This window comes from Symphodus melops (assembly GCF_947650265.1).
Source record: "Symphodus melops genome assembly, chromosome: 1".
Classification (NCBI taxonomy): domain Eukaryota; kingdom Metazoa; phylum Chordata; class Actinopteri; order Labriformes; family Labridae; genus Symphodus; species Symphodus melops.
Genome location: NC_136691.1, coordinates 2348488 through 2375458, shown reverse-complemented (window position 1 = coordinate 2375458; position 26971 = coordinate 2348488). Strand labels below are relative to the sequence as shown.

The 26971-nt window shown below is 41.5% G+C and overlaps 3 protein-coding genes across 6 annotated transcripts; 1 reads left to right on the top strand and 2 right to left on the bottom strand.

Moving 5' to 3' along the window:
- Nucleotides 1-2959: 2959 nt before the first annotated feature.
- Nucleotides 2960-5965, bottom strand: LOC306833261 (uncharacterized protein; the record flags this gene model as incomplete). Its single annotated transcript, XM_079358408.1, has 2 exons — nucleotides 5322-5965; nucleotides 2960-3780 (listed from the first exon to the last, which is right to left on the bottom strand). Coding segments are annotated over exons 1-2 (1014 nt in total), but the record flags the coding sequence as incomplete, so codon positions are not given.
- A 1741-nt stretch (nucleotides 5966-7706) lies between these two features.
- LOC306836196 (uncharacterized protein) lies at nucleotides 7707-17674 on the bottom strand. Of its 3 annotated transcripts, none has more exons than XM_079363174.1 (2): nucleotides 17052-17674; nucleotides 7707-9440 (listed from the first exon to the last, which is right to left on the bottom strand). In XM_079363174.1, exons 1-2 carry the CDS (start codon nucleotides 17242-17244, stop codon nucleotides 7846-7848), a joined length of 1788 nt encoding a protein of 595 aa, XP_079219300.1. In that variant the 5' UTR covers nucleotides 17245-17674; the 3' UTR covers nucleotides 7707-7845. The 3 variants fall into 3 exon arrangements, 2 of the variants coding, with proteins under 2 accessions (XP_079219300.1, XP_079219301.1); XM_079363175.1 differs by lacking the exon at nucleotides 17052-17674 and adding an exon at nucleotides 10947-11169; XR_013780745.1 differs by lacking the exon at nucleotides 7707-9440 and adding an exon at nucleotides 14067-15506 and having other exon boundaries at nucleotides 17052-17169.
- Nucleotides 17675-20350: 2676 nt separating this feature from the next.
- Nucleotides 20351-25511, top strand: LOC306832229 (uncharacterized protein). 2 transcript variants are annotated; one of them, XM_079356736.1, is made up of 2 exons: nucleotides 20351-21202; nucleotides 22182-25511. In XM_079356736.1, the coding sequence occupies exons 1-2, from the start codon at nucleotides 20909-20911 to the stop codon at nucleotides 22653-22655; spliced, it is 768 nt and encodes a 255-aa protein (XP_079212862.1). In that variant the 5' UTR covers nucleotides 20351-20908; the 3' UTR covers nucleotides 22656-25511. The 2 variants fall into 2 exon arrangements, with proteins under 2 accessions (XP_079212862.1, XP_079212861.1); XM_079356735.1 differs by having other exon boundaries at nucleotides 20354-21244.
- The last annotated feature ends 1460 nt before the right edge of the window (nucleotides 25512-26971 follow it).

Below are 26971 nucleotides of genomic sequence, written 5' to 3'. Positions count from 1 at the left end.
TTAAATCATTGTAATCAAGCAAATTCCCCCATGAATCCATTAAATGTAAAATAGACCAAATACCTCTCTCCACCCACTCATGATAATATAAGGACTTACGTTTAAACAAGATACATCTATTGTTCCATATTGGACAGCCATATAGAGAGATGACTCATGTGGGATTCTCCGGCGGAGCAACGTGGCGGCCATCTTGGGTCAGACAGCGGACGTGCTGCGCTCTATGGGAGCAGGCGGAAGGTTAATGATAAACTTCAACAAAAATACTCTTAACTCCATGAAATATTGACGGATTTACAAACGGCTTGCTTTATTAAAGACCGTATTATACGTGGGTATGACACGTGACGTTTGTACATGTTGAAATTGCCGCTTTTGTTTTTGAAAAACAAACTTAATTGTGAAACATAGTTGTGTCCAGTGTTGAGCTTTGCAGCTTCACCATCGATCAACTCGGAGGATTGATGACAGAGACGGAACTTTTTCTTTAGCCTTTCAGTATGTTTATTTCACCGGCTCTCATTCCGTGGCTTCTCACTTGACACACTCTGTACAACTGCGCAGTACAAGTTCTAGATGCGATGAGTGACAAGAAAACGTGATGACGTAGTATGCATACATATCACCCTTATACCATACAGGGGGCTTACAGCATATCTCATATGTAAATTAAAATACATCACTGTACCTCAGTTAATAACAGAAATACATTAAATGACAACTGAGCACACAAAACAAAAGCTTATCTCAACAAGACTGAACACTGTAACTGTGTGTGTTTGATTAGAAATAATACAGTGCGTGTTTGTGTGGACATAAACAGTTGTTAGTCTGATTGACAGCTGAACGTGATCAGCTGATGTCGCGTCTCATGTCTGTTAAAACTGATTTCCTCCGTGCATCTCTGGTGGGCGGGACTAAGACGCAAGTGGAGGAGACAACTTTGGAGGACACTCGATGCAAAGAAAGATAGAAAGATAGATAGATTCTTTATTGATCCCGAGGGAAATTCAAGCAAAATAAGGGTACCGGAGCTCCATAAGGGACGCTCCCATAGATGACCTGAGGGGCCGAGATGTAAACTGGAGTGAAGCCATGAAGAGCTTACAACACAAGAAGGATATTTATGTGCGTCTATTCTGAACTGGGAGCCGGTGCAAGAATGTCAAAAGAGATGTTATGTGATGACATGTTTTGCATCTGCAAGAGTCTGGCTTCAGCATTTTGAACAAAATGTACATGTGTGTAGAGGTCTGGTTAATATCAAAATATTGAATTTCAGTAGTTGGGTCTGGAGGTCATCAGGGCATGGATGTGGCTTACCCATGGAGACTTTGACATGTGGCTGCAGGAGCTGGGCATAAACCTACCAGTGATCCACGGCTGCATGCACATCCAAGGATTGTCTCAGAGGTCCATTTTTTTGCACATCCTGTACTGCAAAGGGAACACAAGTAAGAATTATCTTCTGTGTATCAGTATGTGTATCTGTTCTTTTGGAAATATTTTTTCACAAACAGAGCAGCAGAAATATTTCATTAAGCACGGGTCAGTAAATATCAAAACCAATTTACAAAAGACAAAAAAAGAAATATTGCAAACAAGTATTTATTTTGTTTGGAACAAAGAGATATTTTACGTACAAAATAAATACAACATATTTGACTTACTGTTTCAGAATGCAGAATTTATTTAATCGTGTGACTTTGTCTGCTGAAAAGATCAAATTGAATATGACATTTTGGAGTCTGTTTTATTTTTTATTTTTAATCTAGACATCGTTAAGATGTGTGTGACCTTTTAAGTATTATTTGGCATTACAGACATTTTGAAATTTCCTTCTTTCACAAACAAGCATGTGACGTTTAGAAAAATCATGTTGAGAGACCATTTTTTTAGACTATTAACAACTCAATGGTCTCTCTCATGTGTGAACTGCCAGGTGGCGTTTCAGATTTCTACTTTCTTGATATCTTTTACCACAAACTGAACAGCTAAATGGTTTCTCTCCTGAGTGAACTGCCATGTGGGTCTTCAGATTTCCACTTTGTGTAAATCTCTTTCCACAAACTGAACAGCAAAATGGTTTCTCTCCTGAGTGAACTGCCAGGTGGGTCTTCAGATTTCCATTACGTGTAAATCTTTTGCCACAAACTGAACAGCTAAATGTTTTCTCTCCTGAGTGAACTGCCATGTGGGTCTTCAGAGTTCTATTTTGTGCAAATCTTTTACCACAAACTGAACAGCTAAATGGTTTCTCTCCTGAGTGAACTGCCATGTGGTACTTCAGATCTACATTTCGTATAAAACTTTTACCACAAACTGAACAGCTAAATGGTTTCTCTCCTGAGTGAACTGCCATGTGGTACTTCAGATCTACATTTCGTTTAAATCTTTTACCACAAACTGAACAGCTAAATGGTTTCTCTCCTGAGTGAACTGCCATGTGGTACTTCAGATGTCCATTATGTGTAAATCTTTTACCACAAACTGAACAGCTAAATGGTTTCTCTCCTGAGTGAACTGCCATGTGGATCTTCAGAGTTCTATTTAGTGTAAATCTTTTACCACAAACTGAACAGCTAAATGGTTTTTCTCCTGAGTGAACAGCCATGTGGTACTTCAGACCTCCACTTTGTGTATATCTCTTTCCACAAACTGAACAGCTAAATGGTTTCTCTCCCGAGTGAACTGCCATGTGGAGCTTCAGATCTACATTTCGTTTAAATCTTTTACCACAAACTGAACAGCTAAATGGTTTCTCTCCTGAGTGAACAGCCATGTGGTACTTCAGATGTCCATTATGTGTAAATCTTTTACCACAAACTGAACAGCTAAATGCTTTCTCTCCTGAGTGAACTGCCATGTGGATCTTCAGAGTTCTATTTAATGTAAATCTTTTACCACAAACTGAACAGCTAAATGGTTTTTCTCCTGAGTGAAATGCCATGTGGGTCTTCAGCTTTCCACTTCTTGTAAATGCTTTACCACAAACTGAACAGCTAAATGGTTTTTCTCCTGAGTGAACTGCCATGTGGTAATTCAGACTTGCACTTTGTGCAAATCTTTTACCACAAACTGAACACTTGAAAGGTTTCTCCCCTGTGTGGGTCCTCATGTGTATCACAACAGCTGCTTGGGAAGAAAAACTTTTTTTACAAAGTGAACAGACGTTTTTTTTGCAATTCAAAAGTTTCACTCCTGTTTGGATTCCTAGTTGTTTTTTTCGTTTCTTTTGTTCGAAGCTTGTAGCACATTCAGAGGAGCTGGCTGATATTTCAGCTGTATTACATACCACATTACTCACAGGTGCATCTTTGTTTTTCATACGTTTTAAACCTTCCTGAGGTTCATCTCTCTCCTCCCAATCACCACTGTAATCAGTATCAGATCCAGAGAAGTCTGAAGTCTTGTCAGGAGTATCTGGCTGTAAATGACTGTTTGGATTAAAGTCTCTGCCTGGTTCTGCTCCTCCACAGTCCTCTCCGTCAGCTTCTGTTTTTATATGCTGCATGTCTCTGCTCTCTTCAGTTTGGTTTTCAGGAAGCTGTGAGATCTGAGGTTTCTCTTCGTCTTCTTCTTCCTTCTTCACAGGGACAAGTTGGAACGTTAACATGCTGACATCAACCTCCTCCTGCTCTCCTTCCTGTCTGCCCCACAGTTCCTTCTCTTCATCTTTAATTTGTGCTGAGTTTGGTGGCTCGCTCTGGTCCAGTCTAGGGCTCAGATCCTGCTGCTCAGGGGAAACCTCGTCTTGACTCACCACCAGCTGCTGCACATCTGTGAAAACAGTGAAATACTTAGTTATAAAAACCTGAATTTACAAATCAGAAGAAACCACTGATAGCAGTACCTCATAGAGGGTATGCACGAGATGTCTCAGTGGGCAGAGTCCACTGAGACAGTGGTCGGATTGCGTCACACCGGCGTGATAAGTGCTGTCCCAATTCAGCAGCTCCTTCGAATGCAGCCTTCTTCTCGATTTGGAGGCTCCAACGGTTGGATCCTTTGCAGTCTTCCCTTCCCAAGATGCATTGCGCGCAAGGGACATGCAACTTTAACAATGGCATACCCGTCATTCAGATGGTTTGCTATGACTCCAGTAGCTAAACTGGAGTGAAGCATAATTTATTGTTACATCGCTTCAACATATTTGGTTTGATCAGAGACAGGGAGAGAAAGAGAGAGACTTCAATGGGGAGCTGATGGACCTCATCAAAGAGGACATGAGGTTACAGAGAGTGCAGGAGAGCGAGGCACAGATGGAGAAGATGTTCTGGAACATTTCATAGAAAAATTATTTCAGTTAAATATTAAAATTGAAATAGTTTATTCTGTTACATATTTGTCCTGTTTTCTATGTTTAATGTAATTTTAATATAGGTTTTAATTTCATCTGACTATGTATGGATGCACCAAACTGATTAAAATGACAACTTCTGAATCGTTGATTTATTTTAAGAAATGCAGCATGACTCACTACAGGTGCAAACTAAATCACAAGAAGATCATCTGACCTTCCAAGAAAATATTTAGACTGCTCATTATTTACTGTACTGCCAGCTACCTACCTGAGAGAGCAGACAACAAGCAGACTCCCCATGCCAGCAGGCGGCGTTAGAGTATTATGATAAGAGAAGGTAATTTTTACTTGTATTATAGGGAGTCTACTAATCCAGAATAATGTCTGATAAAAGGTTGAAAATGTCACTGGTGTCATCAGCCCTGGGTCTTCAGCAAAAAAGGCAAAGAAGAGGCGAAGGCAACAGATAAGGAGAAACCGTACTAATGGCTAACTGAGAGATTCCTCTCACCAACCGCGCTGACCGATGCTGATATGAAATGTCGAGTCGGCCAAAAAATGGCTGACGGGGGTTGACAGAGTAGGACACGCGACAAAAACAAGGGTGACGATCCCTCACTGACCGTCCAACCAGGAGCGATGGCCGACGTTCTCCTCGCTGTGTCAGGGCCTTTAAAGTCCCTGGAAGCCAAATTCCACAAAACCTTTCTAACTATGTTATTTATGATCTTATGTACACAACATTAACTCTCTAAAAGTATCACAGATGACGTCTTCACCATTTGTTGAGATTTGGTCATTTTGTATTCAAGTTCTGGACAAATATTATGTACATTATCCGAATCGTGAGCTGTGGTGCAACACCACGAAATGGAGGCAAAATGAAGCGCAAGGGAGGCGAAATTTGTGGTTTCGCAAGAGTTGAAAACATCCAACTTGAGATTCAACACATTCACAAACAAACAGGTAATGTTCACATTTTACTGGGAATGAAAAAGCATAAAAAAACAATACAAACCTAATCTGTGGAGGCAGACTCGAGGGTTGAAAGCAGCATCCAGCAGGTGGCGTTGTTGCTTCGTTTCCCGTTTTAATCGACGGATTTCCTCCTCATATTCCGCTTTTGTTCTTTCAAAGTGCTCCAGAATCTTTTCAGCAGCTGCAGGCAGTCTCTGCTCAGTGAAAGCTCTCAGCAACTCAACTTCAGACATTTTGGAAAAAAATCGCGGAAACTTCTCTCCCAAAAACTCCCGTTTATATTTCAAACGGAAGTTACTGAGCCGTTACCATGGTTACCTTACCCATAGATATGTCCAAAAAAAAAAGAAGCTCCTTGTCCACACAGCAGTCCGGTACGGATCAGTATAGTCTGGTTCGATGAAGCATGATCCTGTTTGAGTTTCCTCAGCCACCCGCGTGTTAGCCTTATGTAAAAAGCGTCATGTGATAGCGGCTAACAGCTAACAGCTAACTAATAAATTCAAAAAAGGAGAAAAACGCTACTCAAAAAAAAATCCACGCTGGAAGACATCCAGCGGTTCATCCACTTCGTCACTAGCATGTAGATCTTTCTAACAAAACTAAATCAAGCTTTGTCTCAGAGAAGGCTGTGTGCCGCGAGGAGAGATAAACACACGTAAACGATCACAGTCTATGGTTTAAACATGGCGGGGTTTCTTTTTTTTACTGTTGTAGCATAGGAAGTGACGATTTCTTCAACCAATCAACGGACTGCAGTGTTTGGCTCCACCCAGAGCCATATAGAGAGATGACTCATGCGGGATTCTCCGGCGGAGCAACATGGCGGCCATCTTGGGTTAGACAGCGGACGTGCTGCGCTCTATGGGAGCAGGCGGAAGGTTAATGATAAACTTCAACAAAAATAATCTCAACTCCATGAAATATTGACGGATTTACAAACGGCTTGCTTTATTACAGACCGTATTATACGTGGGTATGACACGTGATGTCTGTACATGTTGAAATTGCCGCTTTTGTTTTTGAAAAACAACTTAATTGTGAAACATAGTTGTGTCCAGTGTTGAGCTTTGCAGCTTCACCAGCGATCAACTCGGAGGATTGATGACAGAGACGGAACTTTTTCTTTAGCCTTTCAGTATGTTTATTTCACCGGCCCTCATTCCGTGGCTTCTCACTTGACACACTCTGTACAACTGCGCAGTACAAGTTCTAGATGCGATGAGTGACAAGAAAACGTGATGACGTAGTATGCATACATATCACCCTTACACCATACATTGGCCTTACAGCATATCTCATATGTAAATCAAAATACATCACTGTACCTCAGTTAATAAAAATAACAGAAATACATAAAATGACAACTGAGCACACAAAACAAAAGCTTATCTCAACAAGACTGAACACTGTAACTGTGTGTTTGATTAGAAATAATACAGTGCGTGTTTGTGTGGAAATAAACAGCTGTTAGTCTGATTGACAGCTGAACGTGATCAGCCAATGTCGCGTCTCATGTCTGTTAAAACTGATTTCCTCCGTGCATCTCTGGTGGGTGGGACTAAGACGCAAGTGGAGGAGACAACTTTGGAGGACACTCGATGCAAAGAAAGATAGATACTTTATTGATCCAGAGGGAAATTCAAGCAAAATAAGGGTACCGGAGCTCCATAAGGGACACTCCCATAGATGACCTGAGTGGCCGAGATGTAAACTGGAGTGAAGCCATGAAGGGCTTAAAACACAAGCAGGATATTTTTGTGCATCTATTCTGAACTGGGAGCCGGTGCAAGAATGTCAAAAGAGGTGTTATGTGATGACATATTTTGCATCTGCAAGAGTCTGGCTTCAGCATTTTGAACAAAATGTACATGCGTGTAGAGGTCTGGTTAATATCAAAATATTGAATTTCAGTAGTTGGGTCTGGAGGTCATCAGGGCATGGATGTGGCTTGCCCAAGGAGACTTTGACATGTGGCTGCAGGAGCTGGGCATAAACCTACCAGTGATCCACAGCTGCCCCTGGCTGCATGCACAGCCAAGGATTGTCTCAGAGCTCCATTTTTTGCACATCCTGTACTGCAAAGGGAACACAAGTAAGAATTATCTTCTGTGTATCAGTATGTGTATCTGTTCTTTTGGAAATATTTTGTTCACAAACAGAGCAGCTGAAATATTTCATAATGCACTCTGTGAGCAGGTCAGTAAATATCAAGACCAATTTACAAAACACAAAAAGAAATATTGCAAACAAGAATTTATTTTGTTTGGAACAAAGAGATATTTTACGTACAAAATAAATACAACATATTTGACTTACAGTTTCAGAATGCAGAATTTATTTAATCATGTGACTTTGTCTGCTGTAAAGATCAAACTGTTTTGTGTTTTTTTTTAATCTAAACATCGTTAAGATGTGTCTGAACTTTTTAAGAGATTCCTACAGGAAATAATTGGCATTACAAACATTTTGAAATTTCCTTCTTTCACAAACAAGCATGTGACTTTGGAAAAATCATGTTGAGAGACCATTTTTTTAGACTATGAACAACTCAATGGTTTCTCTCATGTGTGAACTGCCAGGTGGCGTTTCAGATTTTTACTTTTTTTATATCTTTTACCACAAACTGAACAGCTAAAAGGTTTCTCTCCTGAGTGAACTGCCATGTGGCGCTTCAGATGTCCATTATGTGTAAATCTTTTACCACAAACTGAACAGCTAAATGATTTCTCTCCTGAGTGAACTGCCATATGGCGCTTCAGCTTTCCATTCTCTGGAAATCTTTTACCACAAACTGAACAGCTAAAAGGTTTCTCTCCTGAGTGAACTGCCATGTGGGTCTTCAGAGTTCCATTTAATGTAAATCTTTTACTGCAAACTGAACAGCTAAATGGTTTCTCTCCTGAGTGAACTGCCATGTGGTACTTCAGAGTTCCATTATGTGTATATCTTTTACCACAAACTGAACAGCTAAAGGGTTTCTCTCCTGAGTGAGCTGCTATGTGGTTTTTCAGAGTTCTATTGCGTGTAAATCTTTTACCACAAACTGAACAGCTAAAAGGTTTCTCTCCTGAGTGAACTGCAGAGTGTTCCCTCAGCTCTCCATTTCGTGTAAATGTTTTACCACAAACTGAACAACTGAATGGTTTCTCTCCTGAGTGAACTGCCATGTGAGTCTTCAGATGTCCATTTTGTGCAAATCTTTTACCACAAACTGAACAGCTAAATGGTTTCTCTCCTGAGTGAACTGCCATGTGGGTCTTCAGATTTCCATTTTGTGTAAATCTTTTACCACAAACTGAACAGCTAAATGGTTTCTCTCCTGAGTGATATGCAGAGTGTTGCCTCAGCTCTCCACTTCGTGTAAATCTTTTACCACAAACTGAACAACTAAATGGTTTCTCTCCTGAGTGAACTGCAGAGTGTTTCCTCAGACTTCCACTTTGTGTAAATCGTTTACCACAAACTGAACACTTGAAAGGTTTCTCCCCTGTGTGGGTCCTCATGTGTATCACAAGAGCTGCTGGGGAAGAACAACTTTTTTTACAAAGTGAACAGCTGGATTTTTTGCAATTCAAAAGTTTCACTCCTGTTTGGATTCCTTTTTGTTTTTTTGGTTTCTTTTGTCCGAAGCTTGTAGCACATTCAGAGGAGCTGACTGATATTTTAGCTGTATTACATACCACATTACTCACAGGTACGCCTTTGAGTTTTAAACCTTCCTGAGGTTCATCTCTCTCCTCCCAATCACCACTGTAATCAGTATCAGATCCAGAGAAGTCTGAAGTCTTGTCAGGAGTATCTGGCTGTAAATGACTGTTTGGATTAAAGTCTCTGCCTGGTTCTGCTCCTCCACAGTCCTCTCCGTCAGCTTCTGTTTTTATATGCTGCATGTCTCTGCTCTCTTCAGTTTGGTTTTCAGGAAGCTGTGAGATCTGAGGTTTCTCTTCGTCTTCTTCTTCCTTCTTCACAGGGACAAGTTGGAACGTTAACATGCTGACATCAACCTCCTCCTGCTCTCCTTCCTGTCTGCCCCACAGTTCCTTCTCTTCATCTTTAATTTGTGCTGAGTTTGGTGGCTCGCTCTGGTCCAGTCTAGGGCTCAGATCCTGCTGCTCAGGGGAAACCTCGTCTTGACTCACCACCAGCTGCTGCACATCTGTGAAAACAGTGAAATACTTAGTTATAAAAACCTGAATTTACTAATCAGAAGAAACCACTGATAGCACTACCTCATAGAGGGTATGCACGAGATGTCTCAGTGGGCAGAGTCCACTGAGACAGTGGTCGGATTGCATCACACCGGCGTGATAAGTGCTGTCCCAATTCAGCAGCTCCTTCGAATGCAGCCTTCTTCTCGATTTGGAGGCTCCAACGGTTGGATCCTTAGCAGTCTTCCCTTCCCAAGATGCATTGCGCGCAAGGGACATTCAACTTTAACAATGGCATCCCCGTCATTCAGATGGTTTGCTATGACTCCAGTAGCTAAACTGGAGTGAAGCATAATTTAACGTTACATTGCTTCAACATATTTGGTTTGATCAGATACAGGGAGAGAAAGAGAGAGAGGGACTTCGATGGGGAGCTGATGGACCTCATCAAAGAGGACATGAGGTTACAGAGAGCGCAGGAGAGCGAGGCACAGATGGAGAAGATGTTCTGGAACATTTCATAGAAAAATTATTACAGTTAAATATTAAAATTGAAATAGTTTATTCTGTTACATATTTGTCCTGTTTTCTATGTTTAATGTAATTTTAATATAGGTTTTAATTTCATCTGACTATGTATGGATGCACCAAACTGATTAAAATGACAACTTCTGAATCGCTGATTAATTTATTTTAAGAAATGCAGCATGATTCAATACAGGTGCAAACTAAATCACAAGAAGATCATCTGACCTTCCAAGAAAATATTTAGACTGCTCATTATTTACTGTACTGCCAGCTACCTACCTGAGAGAGCAGACAACAAGCAGACTCCCCATGCCAGCAGGCGGCGTGAGAGTATTATGATAAGAGAAGGCCATTTTTACTTGTATTATAGGGAGTCTACTAATCCAGAATAATGTCTGATAAAAGGTTGAAAATGTCACTGGTGTCGTCAGCCCTTGGTCTTCAGCAAAAAAGGCAAAAAGGCGAAGGCAACAGATGAGGAGAAACCGTACTAATGGCTAACAGAGAGATTCCTCTCACCAACCGCACTGACCGATGCTGATATGAAATGTCGAGTCGGCCAAAAAATGGCTGACGGGGGTCGACAGAGTAGGACACGCCACAAAAACAAGGGTGACGATCCCTCACTGTGTCAGGGCCTTTAAAGTCCCTGGAAGCCAAATTCCACAAAACCTTTCTAACTATGTTATTTATGATCTTATGTACACAACATTAACTCTCTTAAAGTATCACAGATGACGTCTTCACCATTTGTTGAGATTTGGTCATTTTGTATTCAAGTTCTGGACAAATATTATGTACATTATCCGAATCGTGAGCTGTGGTGCAACACCACGAAATGGAGGCAAAATGAAGCGCAAGGGAGGCGAAATTTGTGGCTTCGCAAGAGTTGAAAACATCCAACTTGAGATTCAACACATTCACAAACAAACGAGTAATGTTCACATTTTACTGGGAATGAAAAAGCATAAATAAACAATACAAACCTAATCTGTGGAGGCAGACTCGAGGGTTGAAAGCTGCATCCAGCAGGTGGCGTTGTTGCTTCATTTCCCGTTTTAATCGACGGATTTCCTCCTCATATTCCGCTTTTGTTCTTTCAAACTGTTCCAGAATCTTTTCAGCAGCTGCAGGCAGTCTCTGCTCAGTGAAAGCTCTCAGCAACTCAACTTCAGACATTTTGGAAAAAAATCGCGGAAACTTCTCCCCCAAAAACTCCCGTTTATATTTCAAACGGAAGTTACTGAGCCGTTACCATGGTTACCTTACCCATAGATATGTCCAAAAAAAAGAAGCTCCTTGTCCACACAGCAGTCTGGTACGGATCAGTACAGTCTGGTTCGATGAAGCATGATCCCGTTTGAGTTTCCTCAGCCACCCGCGTGTTAGCCTTATGTAAAAAGCGCCGTGTGATAGCGGCTAACAGCTAACAGCTAACTAATAAATTCAAAAAAGGAGAAAAACACTACTCAGAAAAAAAACCCACGCTGGAAGACATCCAGCGATTCATCCACTTCGTCACTAGCATGTAGATCTTTATAACAAAACTAAATCAAGCTTTGTCTCAGAGAAGGCTGTGTGCCGCGAGGAGAAATAAACACATGTAAACGATCACAGTCTATGGTTTAAACATGGCGGAGTGTTTTTTTTTACTGTTGTAACAAGGGAAGTGACGATTTCTTCAACCAATCAACGGACTGCAGTGTTTGGCTCCACCCAGAGCCATATAGAGAGACGACTCATGCGGGATTCTCCGGCGGAGCAACGTGGCGGCCATCTTGGGTCAGACAGCGGATGTGCTGCGCTCTATGGGAGCAGGCGGAAGGTTAATGATAAACTTCAACAAAAATACTCTTAACTCCATGAAATATTGACGGATTTACAAACGGCTTGCTTTATTACAGACCGTATTATACGTGGATATGACACGGGACGTTTGAACATGTTGAAATTGCCGCTTTTGTTTTTGAAAAACAACTTAATTGTGAAACATAGTTGTGTCCAGTGTTGAGCTTTGCAGCTTCACCAGCGATCAACTCGGAGGATTGATGACAGAGACGGAACTTTTTCTTTAGCCTTTCAGTATGTTTATTTCACCGGCTCTCATTCCGTGGCTTCTCACTTGACACACTCTGTGCAACTGCGCAGTACAAGTTCTAGACGCGATGAGTGACAAGAAAACGTGATGACGTAGTATGCATACATATCACCCCTTACACCATACAGGGGGCTTACAGCATATCTCATATGTAAATCCAAATACATCACTGTATCTCAGTGAATAAAAATAACAGAAATACATAAAATGACAACTGAGCACACAAAACAAAAGCTTATCTCAACAAGACTGTAACTGTGTGCGAAATAATACAGTGCGTGTTTGTGTGGACATAAACAGCTGTTAGTCTGATTGACAGCTGAACGTGATCAGCTGATGTCGCGTCTCATGTCTGTTAAAACTGATTTCCTCCGTGCATCTCTGGTGGGCGGGACTAAGACGCAAGTGGAGGAGACAACTTTGGAGGACACTCGATGCAAAGAAAGATAGATAGATTCTTTATTGATCCAGAGGGAAATTCAAGCAAAATAAGGGTACCGGAGCTCCATAAAGGACACTCCCATAGATGACCTGAGTGGCCGAGATGTAAACTGGAGTGAAGCCATGAAGGGCTTAAAACACAAGCAGGATATTTTTGTGCATCTATTCTGAACTGGGAGCCGGTGCAAGAATGTCAAAAGAGGTGTTATGTGATGACATGTTTTGCATCTGCAAGAGTCTGGCTTCAGCATTTTGAACAAAATGTACATGCGTGTAGAGGTCTGGTTAATATCAAAATATTGAATTTCAGTAGTTGGGTCTGGAGGTCATCAGGGCATGGATGTGGCTTACCCAAGGAGACTTTGACATGTGGCTGCAGGAGCTGGGCATAAACCTACCAGTGATCCACAGCTGCCCCTGGCTGCATGCACATCCAAGGATTGTCTCAGAGCTCCATTTTTTGCACATCCTGTACTGCAAAGGGAACACAAGTAAGAATTATCTTCTGTGTATCAGTATGTTTATCTGTTCTTTTGGAAATATTTTGTTCACAATCAGAGCAGTTGAAATATGTCATTAAGAACTCTGTGAGCAGGTCAGTAAATATCAAGACCAATTTACAAAACACAAAAAGAAATATTGCAAACAAGAATTTATTTTGTTTGGAACAAAGAGATATTTTACGTACAAAATAAATACGACATATTTGAATTACTGTTTCGGAATGCAGAATTTATTTAATCGTGTGACTTTGTCTGCTGAAAAGATCAAATTGAAGAAGACATTTTGGAGTCTGTTTTATTTTTTAATTTTAATCTAGACAACGTTAAGATGTGTCTGACCTTTTTAATAGATTCCTACGAGTATTATTTGGCATTACAGACATTTTGAAATTTCCTTCTTTCACAAACAAGCATGTGACGTTTAGAAAAATCATGTTGAGAGACGATTTTTTTAGACTATTAACAACTCAATGGTTTCTCTCATGTGTGAACTGCCAGGTGGCGTTTAAGAGTTCCATTACATGTAAATGTTTTACCACAAACTGAACAGCTAAATTGTTTCTCTTCTGAGTGAACTGCCATGTGGGACTTCAGATCTACATTTCGTGTAAATCTTTTACCACAAACTGAACAGCTAAATGGTTTCTCTCCTGAGTGAACTGCCATGTGGTACTTCAGAGTTCCATTTCGTGCAAATCTTGTTCCACAAATTGAACAGCTAAATTGTTTCTCTCCTGAATGAACTTCCATGTGGGTCTTCAGAGCTCTACTTTGTGTAAATGTTTTACCACAAACTGAACAGCTAAATGGTTTCTCTCCTGAGTGAACTGCCATGTGGATCTTCAGAGTTCCATTTTGTTTAAATCTTTTACCACAAACTGAACAGCTAAATGGTTTCTCTCCTGAGTGAACTGCCATGTGGATCTTCAGAGATCCATTTTGTGTAAATCTTTTACCACAAACTGAACAGCTAAATGGTTTCTCTTCTGAGTGAACTGCCATGTGGATCTTCAGAGTTCCACGTGTTGAAAATCTTTTACCACAAATTGAACAGCTAAATGGTTTCTCTCCTGAGTGAACTGTAGAGTGTTGCCTCAGCTCTCCATTTAGTTTAAATCTTTTACCACAAACTGAACAGCTAAATGGTTTCTCTCCTGAGTGAACTGCCATGTGGGTCTTCAGAGTTCCATTTCGCGCAAATCTTTTACCACAAACTGAACAGCTAAATGGTTTCTCTCCTGAGTGAACTGCCATGTGGTACTTCAGAGTTCCATTTCGTGCAAATCTTGTTCCACAAATTGAACAGCTAAATTGTTTCTCTCCTGAATGAACTTCCATGTGGGTCTTCAGAGCTCTACTTTGTTTAAATGTTTTACCACAAACTGAACAGCTAAATGGTTTCTCTCCTGAGTGAACTGCCATGTGGATCTTCAGAGTTCCACTTTGTGTAAATCTTTTACCACAAACTGAACAGCTAAATGGTTTCTCTCCTGAGTGAACTGCCATGTGGATCTTCAGAGATCCATTTTGTGTAAATCTTTTACCACAAACTGAACAGCTAAATGGTTTCTCTTCTGAGTGAACTGCCATGTGGATCTTCAGAGTTCCACGTGTTGTAAATCTTTTACCACAAATTGAACAGCTAAATGGTTTCTCTCCTGAGTGAACTGTAGAGTGTTGCCTCAGCTCTCCATTTAGTTTAAATCTTTTACCACAAACTGAACATCTAAATGGTTTCTCTCCTGAGTGAAATGCCATGTGGGTCTTCAGAGTTCCATTTCGCGCAAATCTTTTACCACAAACTGAACAGTTAAATGGTTTCTCCCCTGTGTGGGTCCTCATGTGTATCACAACAGCGGATGGGGAAGAACAACTTTTTTTACAAGGTGAACTGCTGGGTTTTTTGCAATTCAAAAATTTCTTTCCCGTTTGGTTTCCTTTTTGTTTTTTTGGTTTCTTTTGTCCAAAGCTTGTAGCACATTCAGAGGAGCTGACTGATATTTTAGCTGTATTACATACCACATTACTCACAGGTACGCCTTTGTTTTTCATAAGTTTTAAAACTTCCTGAGGTTCATCTCTCTCCTCCCAATCGCCACTGTCATCAGTATCAGATCCAGAAAAGTCTGAAGTCTTGTCAGGAGTATCTGGCTGTAAATGACTGTCTGGATTAAAGTCTCTTCCTGGTTCTGGTCCTCCACAGTCCTCTCCGTCAGCTTCTGTTTTTATATGCTGCGTGTCTCTGCTGTCTTCAGTTTGGTTTTCAGGAAGCTGTGAGATCTGAGGTTTCTCTTCGTCTTCTTCTTCCTTCTTCAAAGGGACAAGTTGGAATGTCAACATACTGATATCAAACTCCTCCTGCTCTCCTTCCTGTCTGCCCCAGAGTTCCTTCGCTTCATCTTTAATTTGTGCTGAGTTTGGTGGCCCGCTCTGGTCCAGTCTAGGGCTCAGATCCTGCTGCTCAGAGGAAACGTCGTCTTGACTCACCACCAGCTGCTGCACATCTGTGAAAACAGTGAAATACATAGTTATAAAAACCTGAATTTACTAATCAGATGAAACCACTGATAGCACTACCTCATAGAGGGTATGCACGAGATGTCTCAGTGGGCAGAGTCCACTGAGACAGTGGTCGGATTGCGTCACACCGGCGTGATTTGTGCTGTCCCAATTCAGCAGCTCCTTCGAATGCAGCCTTCTTCTCCTCGATTTGGAGGCTCCAACGGTTGGATCCTTAGCAGTCTTCCCTTCCCAAGATGCATTGCACGCAAGGGACATTCAACTTTAACAATCCCCGTCATTCAGATGGTTTGCTATGACTCCAGTAGCCAAATTGGAGTGAAGCATAATTTAACGTTACATCGCTTCAACATATTTGGTTTGATCAGAGTCAGGGAGAGAAAGAGAGAGAGGGACTTCGATGGGGAGCTGATGGACCTCATCAAAGAGGACATGAGGTTACAGAGAGCCCAGGAAAGCGAGGCACAGATGGAGAAGATGTTCTGGAACATTTCATAGAAAAACAATTTCAGTTAAATATTCAAATTGAAATAGTTTATTCTGTTACATATTTGTCATGTTTTCTATGTTTAATGTTATTTTAATATAGGTTTTAATTTGATCTGACTATGTATGGATGCACCAAACTGATTAAAATAACAACTTCTGAATCGTTGATTCATTTATTTTAAGAAATGCAGCATGATTCACTACAGGTGCAAATGAAATCACAAGAAGAACATCTGACCTTCCAAGAAAATATTTAGACTGCACATTATTTACTGTACTGCCAGCTACCTACCTGGGAGAGCAGACAACAAGCAGACTCCCCATGCCAGCAGGCGGCGTTAGAGTATTATGATAAGAGAAGGCCATTTTTACTTGTATTATAGGGATTCTACTAATCCAGAATAATGTCTGATAAAAGGTTGAAAATGTCACTGGTGTCGTCAGCCCTTGGTCTTCAGCAGAAAAGGCAAAGAAGAGACGAAGGCAACAGATAAGGAGAAACCGCACTAATGGCTAACAGAGAGATTCCTCTCACCAACCGTGCTGACCGACGCCGACACAAAGTGTTGAATCGGCCAAAAAATGGCTGACGGGGGTCGACAGATCAGGACACGCCACAAAAACAAGGGCAACGATCCCTCACTGATCGTCTTACCAGGAGTGATGGCCGACGTTCTCCTCGCTGTGTCAGGGCCTTTAAAGTCCCTGGAAGCCAAATTCCACAAAACCTTTCTAACTGTTATTTATGATCTTATGTACACAACATTAACTCTCTTAAAGTATCACAGATGACGTCTTCACCATTTGTTGAGATTTGGTCATTTTGTATTCAAGTTCTGGACAAATATTATGTACATTATCCGAATCGTGAGCTGTGGTGCAACACCACGAAATGGAGGCAAAATGAAGCGCAAGGGAGGCGAAATTTGTGGCTTCGCAAGAGTTGAAAACATCCAACTTGAGATTCAACACATTCACAAACAAACGGGTAATGTTCACATTTTACTGGGAATGAAAAAGCATAAAAAAACAATACAAACCTAATCTGTGGAGGCAGACTCGAGGGTTGAAAGCAGCATCCAGCAGGTGGCGTTGTTGCTTCGCTTCCCGTTTTAATCGACGGATTTCCTCCTCATATTCTGCTTTGGTTCTTTCAAACTGTTCCAGAATCTTTTCAGCAGCTGCAGGCAGTCTCTGCTCGGTGAAAGCTCTCAGCAACTCAACTTCAGACATTTTGGAAAAAAATCGCGGAAACTTCTCTCCCAAAAACTCCCGTTTATATTTCAAACGGAAGTTACTGAGCCGTTACCATGGTTACCTTACCCATAGATATGTCTAAAAAAAAAAAGAAGAAGCTCCTTTTCCACACAGCAGTCCGGTACGGATCAGTACAGTCTGGTTCGATGAAGCATGATCCCGTTTGAGTTTCCTCAGCCACCCGCGTGTTAGCCTTATGTAAAAAGCGCCATGTGATAGCGGCTAACAGCTAACTAATAAATTCAACAAAGGAGAAAAACCCACGCTGGAAGACATCCAGCGGTTCATCCACTTCGTCACTAGCATGTAGATCTTTATAACCAAACTAAATCAAGCTTTGTCTCAGAGAAGGCTGTGTGCCGCGAGGAGAAATAAACACACGTAAACGATCACAGTCTATGGTTTAAACATGTTGCAACACGGGAAGTGACGATTTCTTCAACCAATCAACGGACTGCAGTGTTTGGCTCCACCCCGAACGACAGGAAGAAGGGAGAGTTTTTCTACAAAATAAAAGTAAAGAAAAAACGAATGATAGCGTTACAGCAATAAGCTGAAGACTGATAAAAGCTATCTATCTATCTATCTATCTATCTATCTATCTATCTATCTATCTATCTATCTATCTATCTATCTATCTATCTATCTATCTATCTATCTATCTATCTATCTATCTATCTATCTATCTATCTATCTATCGAACTATCTAACTGTCTATCTATCTATCTATCTATCTATCTATCTATCTATCTATCTATCTATCTATCTATCTATCTATCTATCTATCTATCTATCTATCTATCTATCTATCGAACTATCTAACTGTCTATCTATCTATCTATCTATCTATCATACAAGTTCAAAAAGAAAAAAACAAACAATTTACATACAGTTGTCTATTTGCCCAACTACATCGTTACTTTGCGATGCCAAACAAAATATTCATCAGAACCTGCAAATTTAATATCATGCATTTAATCAGAGAACAAGATTAAACACTATAGTTAACTATGCAGGCGTCAGTTATACAGATCTAACATCGATACGTTTATGTTTTAAAATGACATTCATACAACAAACTTGCTTGTCCTCTCTTATTGTGTATTAAAAAAATGGAGTGAGTCTAAACTCAAATTACAAGCATTTAAAAGTACATGAACATACTTCTTATGTCTATTTAAGAATATGCTTTGAGTTAGTATATTTATGTGACTATAGTTCCCTCTTTGTTTTATTCCAGGTGGAAAAGGCTTTAAACAGGATATAGGCAGGAAAGATTGAGGTTGTTGTTACTACAGACAATCTGAAAGTTATCTAAAAGGTGTTCTAGGTCATTCCGTCTCACCCTTGTCCTTTAAAGCTTCCTGAGAGCGTCCACGCAAAGAGCCAAATCAGTTTTCTGCTCCTTGTAAATTTCTCTTAAGAGCTTGTAAAAGTGTTTCACATCTTGTAAGTTAGTTTTCCAAAGTTATTCATTTTTGATTCAGTAATTTTGTTGGATGTTTGGTGGCTTTGGCTCAATCGGTAGAGTAGGTTACATCACTCAACAGGAAGATTGGGGGTTCGATCTCCAGCTCCTGTGACATGAAGAAAGTTATGGACAGTGCATATTAATGAACAGCTGTAACAATTACTGCTTTAAAGATACCAGATTGTAGAAGTGCTCGTTTCCATATGTGGTCCCTATATACGCAGGTAACAGAGGCTGACACATTACAAATTCAAGAGTTTAGAGTTTATTGTCACCAAAAACAGTACAGTTTAAGGGCTGTGCGCCGACAGAGAGTGACAAAGAAACATACATGGGGGGCAACAGGACATCCAGTGCATATGGTTATGAGGGGACCGGGGAATGAAACTGAGGTGGATCTATGTCATGCATTTTATTGAGGGCTGAGGTGACTGCAGGCACCAGGCTTTTGCCGTATCGCGCCCTCCTGCTCAACAGGGACCTGTATCTACGTCCGGAGGGCATGATGGTGAGGTGGCAGTTGAGAGGGTGGGTGATGTCCAGTGCTATTATGCGTGTGATGGCCTTTGAGTTTAGTTCTGACAGGGTGGGTGGATTAGCTTGGCTGCAATGTTTGTGACAGTTTGTGAGTTTGACCCGGTTTTTGACTGTGAGCATGTTGAAGAAGCAGGAGGAACAGTAGAGCAGGATGGGCTGGACGATGCTTTGATATAGCAGGAGGAGGTGATTGGGGGGGTGACATAGAGACCTTTGAGTTTCCGGATGGCGTGCAGTCTTTGGTGGCTCCTTTTTTGAACGTCCGTTGTGTGCTGGTCGAGGGTGAGTTTATTGTCTAGTGTGAGTCCGAGGTATCTGAAGCTGTGGACAGTTTCAACTGTGTCGTTGTTAATGAGGGTGGGGGGCGGGGGTGATGGGGTGCCTATTATTATTTCTTTAGTTTTGTTTAAGTTGAGATGGAGGAAGTTATGCTTACACCAGTTTGAAAAGTGAGTGACAGTGTTGTGGTAGTCTGTTATGGAGTTATTGTCTGACAGGAGGGCGAGTGTGGCAGTGTCGTCAGAGTATTTGAGGTAGGTGGTGGTGGGAGAGGGGCTGGTGCAGTCGTTGGTGTACAGGGTATAGAGGAAGGGGCTTAGCACACAGCCCTGGGGGGCTCCGGTGTTGGTGATGAGTGGGGGTGATGTGGATGTGCCTCCCCGAACAGCTTGCCGTGTGTCGCTGAGGAAGTTGTGCAGGAGGTGGATCAGAATGGGTGGAGTGTTGAGTTTATGTCGCTTTTGGATGAGCAGGTGCCTTTGAATGGTATTGAATGCGGAGCTGAAGTCCACGAAGAGGATCCTTACGAAGGTGCCTCAGGAATCTAGGTGCTTAGGTTCTTGGGTATCGGGATTATTGTTGCGCTTTTCCAGAAGAGGGGGATTGTAGCAGTCAGATATGACTCACAGAAGAGGGAGTGGGCATTGTGGCACAGGTCTTCAGCACCCTTGCTGGGATGGGTCCTGGGGCCTTGGATGGATTACATCGGCTGAGCTGGTGGCGCACTTCCGCGATTGTGAAGGGGGCGGGCTCATTAGGATCTACTGGGGGGAAAGCCTTGAGAGCTTCCATGCACTCTTTAGAGTAGTCCTGTGTGTCGAAGTGGTCAAAGGTACAAGTGACACGAGACAATAATATAAGGTAAAGATTAAACGTGGTCACAGACCTGGTGTGTTTTTAACTCACTATTTGAGGTGTGTTTTGAAGCTTTGTTGCAGCATTTACATTTTTATTAAATTGTGCAAAAAAAAAAAAAAAATGCCCAGACGCCTTGTTTGTAACTGTCACGCTAAACCATCTTATTCTGAAATACAGGAACCGGAAGTTGCATCTTTTATCTCGCTAACTTATTGCTAAGTTTGCTTCTGCTTTTACAAGCACCGCCGCCATCTCGGTAAAAGGGACTACTGTCGCTCTTTTTTGCAGCAGGAACGACTTAAAACAAACTCAACAGTCACCTGAAAGACTGCTAAGCGTCATATTTGACGTAACGTTTTATTTAGTACGTAAAACGGTGTGTTACACGCTCGCGACGAAGAAGAGGAAGCTACATTAGCTAGCTGCTAGCGTGTGACGTTGTTTAGCTAAACTCAAGATTTCATAGCCTGTTTATGTTTTCTCCGGTCCGGAGACATGTTGGACGGAACCGCAGCTCACGTCGATGACTCCAACATCGGCGACGTCGAGAACAACAACCCGGTATCGGTGACTTCCGGCGGCGGCTGCTGCGATGGGGTGAAGAAAACGAGGCTGAAGAAAGGAGGCAGGAAGCTGTACGAGCAGAGAAACACCATCAACATCCGCCTGTCCGACCACAACAACAACAATACAAACAACACCAACAACAACAACACCACCACCTCTCTGACGGCCTCATCTGCCAATAAAGCAGCATCTACGGCCGGTACCGAGCCCGGTACTCAGACGGTACGGAGCCTCCATCACCTCAAACAGGGAGCCAAGAAAGAGGTGACTGTTGGTGTTGTTTTATTCAGCGCTGCAGCAGATCTCAACCAATTAAAACCTCCGAGTCATAAAGTAGAAAAAGGCTGTTTATGCTTTAAACGTTATAATACTTAAAAAGGTTAAAAGGTGTCTTTATTATCCAAACAGGGAGATGAGTTTGCAGCAGGAAACATACAAATACACAGACAAAACTTAATAAAACAACTAACACCTGGTTCATTGAATAATTTAGATCATTTTTATCATTTAAAGTCACTAATTTCTCTCATCTTTATTAAGATTATTATTAAATAATTATTAAATCTTTAAAAGCTATCTTACCCGTTTCTCTCATTATTTTTATTAAATTTATTAGATATTTATAAACTATCTTACCCGTTTCCCTCATTATCTTAAGATTTTAATTAAATATTTAAAAACTCTTTTCTCTCATTATCTTTATTAAGATTATTATTATTGAATATCTGATTTAAAGCGTCTTTCGGCTGTGGTTAGACGTGACGCAGTCACCGAGCCTCGTCGTGTGAAAACGAAAGTCAACTCGTCTTCCTCTTTAGTGGTCGGAGGTCGCACCCGTCTCTGTGAATGAGATTGACAGGAAGTGGTTGTGAACAGGGAAGGACGAGGTTAGAGGCTTTAAATGGAAGAAGACTACAATGCTTATATTTGTAGTAATAAAATTCATCATATGCAAACTGAGCTTCCCTTTAAGTTTAGATCCATGAACCCAGATCCTTAATGAAATCTGTATATTACAGCACCCTTAGTGAACCAAGAACATTTTTTACAGGATAATAAATAATGAGAATAATAAATCATATATATATATATATATATATATATAATAATGTGCGTCTTTCTGCTCAACATAAAAGGCTGATTGATCCCAGAAATAATAACTTTGATCTCATAACTGACTTGATAACATTTTGTTTGTTAGCTGCTGAGATCCAAAGGGGGCAGATTGGAGCGAGGGGCCATGCAGCCAGGAGGCCAACCCGCCCGCAACCTGCCCAGGCCCGATCCAGTCACCCAGAACGTGATCACGCGGGAACGCCGGCCCAAGCAGGCCCAAAGCCCCGCTGCTCCTCACTCCACCAAGAAGAACAACGGCACTCCCAACAAACCCTCCCCGCTCCCCCCGCCTGCACTCCGAGAGCAGAAAAGACCCCTCCACGCCTCCAACAACGTGGAAATCGTCAACGCGTCGCTCGCCGAAGACGCACCCGAATCCCTCAAAGACGGGGAGAAAGTCTACGCCGGAGCCAAGTTCAGCGAGCCGCCGTCACCGAGTGTCTTACCCAAACCGCCCAGCCACTGGGTCGGAGAGAACGAGCCTCAACGGAGCAACCAAAGTCGGGAGCAAATGACTGTTCACCTGAAGTCGCTGCTGAAGGTTCAGGATCAATCATGACCGACACCTGAACGCTTCAGTCTGAGCCATCCCACGCTTACATAACGCCCGATGCAATCAATTGGAACGCGTGCACGACGCTCGATCGGCTTTTAACACACTGCAATATCGTGTCGAGGACGTTCTGATCCACAGTAATACAATTTCCCATCGTCCAACATGGCTGCCTGCATCGTGTCAGCGCTGGAGTTCTGACCGCAAGCTGAACGTGTCTGCCTTCGTGATGGCAGCCGGAGCCGAGCGAGAACGTGTTTGAGGTCGTCTCCAGCAGCGACGCCATCCGAGTCTCCCGTTTGCAGCTTGTGCAGACGAGAGGTCGCTTTGTTCGGCAGCACGGACTTTCTCAAAGAAGAAGCTCCTTTAAATGTACAGAATTATATATCGTAAGCACTTAACGTGTGTATATTTTTTTCCCTCGTCGTTTTAACTGAGATTCTAGTTTTGTTACCGATGTTTTCCAAGAAAAGAAAAAAAAAAAAACAAAAAGATGAAAAGTCCCCTGTAAACTGAGGCACTTTGTTAACGCTCTGTCAGTGAAAGAGAAAAAAACCTTTCTCTTTGATTTGCACTGAAACGTGAAACGAGGAAGGAAGGAGCCGGAAGCGCTCGTTTTTGATGACCGGCCACTTTGATGAATTCACCAGCCTCAGAGAGCGGACCAATCAGAAGCTGTTGTTCCCTCCCTGCTGACGGGTGGAGTCATGGACTGTGAGGCGGACGATGTGAAAAGTCTCGCCAAACGGACGAGCAGTATCCACACCCCATCCTTTTTTCTCTTTTTGAACTTTATCGCACTGACTGAAAATACGTTCACATTGTCGCCCTTTTTTTTTTTTTTGCTTCCTGTCCGCACTTTGTTTTTCCTTCTTTTCCACATTTTATTGATCCAAGTTCAAAGAAGAGTAATGATCTTTTAAAACGGAGGCAATCACTTGTTCTGCTGCTGCTGCTTCAGAAAAATCCCTGAACACACGCCGGGGGGGATTTCTAATAACGTTGACCTTTAAGTAAAGGCCTTGTGTTCGTATTTCAGCTTTTATGAAACGATCAGAAACAATTCTGCTTCCTCTCGTCGGGTTTGGTGCCACATTTTAAGATAAGCTAATTTAGCCTTGTTTTCAGTTGGGACAGCTGAAGAGAGAAAGAAAATATGAGTTGGGGGGCAAAAGAGCCGAGGTCAGACTCGAACCCACGACCGCGACCTGCGAAGTCCACCAACGCCCTGCAGAATGTTTAACATATTTATTGTTTTACCAATGAGAAGAAAAATAGCTGAAAGCAAACAAAGTCAAACATCCGTTCATTCTGTTTTCTCAGCTGTCGTTTCGTGATCAGGCTTTACAACCATGATTGAATCTGATTTGAAGCCAAGCCCTTTGTGGACCAAGCATGCTCTGTGCACTTCAGGGCCCGTAGGATTTTCCAGTTGTGTTACATTTGTTTCTGTCTTCACAAACTGCAGCAGCGAACGTCGTGTTTCCAAAAAGCACGGCTGCTTCGTTGTTTTTCCTTTTCTGCAAACATGACGGCGAGGATGACCGAGTGTCAGACTCTTCCAACCAGACGACTTTCACATGTATTCCAAACGAGGATGACGTCAAACAGCAGATTAGTTCATATTAATAACAGTCATTATTTGCGGCAGCACTCTTAAAAAAAATCTGTGACAGGCGCTTCAGAGAGAGGAGGTTAAAAGTTAAAGACGATGAGTCTGTGCAAATCACTTCACAAAGTTTGTCGACACATTTTAGGAAAACAAATTAACAAATTGAAGAGTTTGTTTCAGGCGTAAAGGCTGAGAGAGAAAAGTCTTAAACAGTAAATGTTGGCACGTGGACTTTTGTCGTTGCGTCGGAAACAAATGAATTGGCGTCACGCTCGCTCACTTCCTGGTCGCTGGAGTCGGTTGGAAATGTGTGTCAGCGCTCGCCGCTCGTACGTGTGTTTCACATCTTGTCAATTTGTTTCCTTAAAATCTTCACCGCTTTTCCAAAATGTACGTTTTTCTCGAGCTTTTTGTAAGTTTTCACGCTTACTTTTGTTGTTTTGGTTTGGACTTCCCAGCCACCGTCTTTGTGCTGAAACGCACCGAGGTGTGCGTTCTCATGACTTGATCAGCAGCTTGGAAATAATAACGTAGTATCATCGAGCAATAGAAAGAAAACTGTGTGAAGCAGAAACTCAAGTTCATCACTCCGACACCGACGGGGGACGGAGAAATGTTTGTTTTTTTATCACACTCCTCAGCAGATGTTTGATGTGAGGCCAACAGTTGAGTTTTAATGGAAGCGTTTCATTTTGGATGAAGGTTGAAAACAGTCGTGTGGACGCATTTTGTTTTTAAAAATGCACTTTTTAAAAAAAATTTGTACGGCTTCATGTGAACGTAATCTTTCTGTGTCTGTTTATTACATGACGTTTTAAAGGGGACTTCCTTTTTCAGCACATACCTCTTTCTTTACCTGTTCTCTCTTCCAGGATGCTTCGAAGCAAGGCATTAACGTATTCCAAGAGAACTACAGAGTGTGTTCAAATGTGGCACCGGTGATCTTGTGATTTACAGAATGTACCATGTATGTGTTTTCTTTTGTGTTTTTATATATATAAAAAAAAAGGTGAATGGTTTCTGGGATGCAGGCAGCAGCTGGATGTTGAATCTTGACCTCTGTGACGTCACGTTAATGGAAAATTGTATTACTGTGCTGAGAGCGGCCCGTCATATTATTGCAGTGTTTTAAAATGTTTGTTCGATTTATCCAGGATACAAATTTGGTTTAAAAAAAAAAAATGTTTATTTTATGAAGCGTTTCATATCTAAATTAAAAATTACATTAAAATATTGGCTACCCCATTCAAGCTTGTGTGTGTTTATTTTAATGTCAATCTTACTCCTGTTGTCGGCAATGAGGAGAAAATCATTTTGTTATTTTCACAGCTTAAAGAGATTTTTTTTTCCAGACCCTTTTTCTTGAATTTCCCTCGGGATCAATAAAGTATCTATCTATCTATCTATCTATCTTTAAATTAGTATAACAGGTTATAATAGCTGCAACATAAAATCTACCCTGTGATTTCCAACCCTTTATCTACAGTGAACTGAAGTTATCGGCTCATCAGCAGCAAACATTTCTTCCAAACACTAAACAGAGAGGCTGAGGTGCTAAATTAATATCACATTCTTGGAGATGAAGAAACGACGGGACAGTTAATTAAAATCCTCTACCAAGTCTGGAAGATTCATCATTCATACCATCTGCTGTTTTTTAGAATATAAACAGACAACAGCGCTGCACGCAAATATATAGGTTATGATTTTTGTAAGATCTGGATTATTTTGTTGTTACCTGGAGGGGACTCTCCTTGGGTCTCTCACACCCTAGTGGGTCCTAACCACTTTAAAGCAGAGTGTCCCTCCCCAGTCTATGCTTCCCTCTCTGGTATTGGAACAATGGGGACAAAAAGCTTCTTACCTTAGTCTTCTGTCCCTTTGGTCCGTCGTGGTCCAACAAGAGGAAAATATAAGATCTAAAAGGAAATGGGTTTTTGTTGGAAAGTCCTTACAATGGAAGGTTTCCTTTTATTTTATAATAACACAATTGATTAAATACAGAGCTTACAAAATAATACAAATCCTACAAAAGAGTGCTATTCTCACAGTGAGTGACTAGAGCTAAATAAAAGAGAATATAAGTCAGCTGATCACAGGTGCAGAACAAGTGTAGAGCAAAAGTCAAGTCCCAAAAAGGAAGACCGAACCAGAGAGAAGCTTGTGCTTCCCTCCTTTATACTCTGGTTGACTCTCAACATTTACGTCATGAAAATTTCAATATACATTTTGGGTTACGTCCAAAATAATGTATCAAAACAAGACATATATGGTTCTATGTGTGTTTCTCATGCAGCTGCAGGACACTCCCTGATCTCTAACAGGGCACTTGAACGCACCCCACTATGTGAGCAGTCCAGGACCCCCAATAAGATTTACAGCCTGCACTTACACAAGCGGTTTTATGACCGCCAACTATTCTAACACATAATAATATGACACTCCTTACAATGTTATAAGTACACATTATGCATGTAATACATATCAACTTTTTATGATAAGGTTTATGAAAGTAAAAGATGACTATTGTGATTAGCTAAATTCAGCCTGAACTCAGCTTGAGTGGAAATTCCCCTGTGAGGGGGTCAAAGTGTCAGCCAAGCTTTCAGCTGTTGACAATGAGCAGTCTCCCTCGCTTCAGACCGGTGTGGTGAGGTGAATCGTCTGGGACCTTTCAACAACACTTCCTCTAAATCTTCAGAAAAACTGA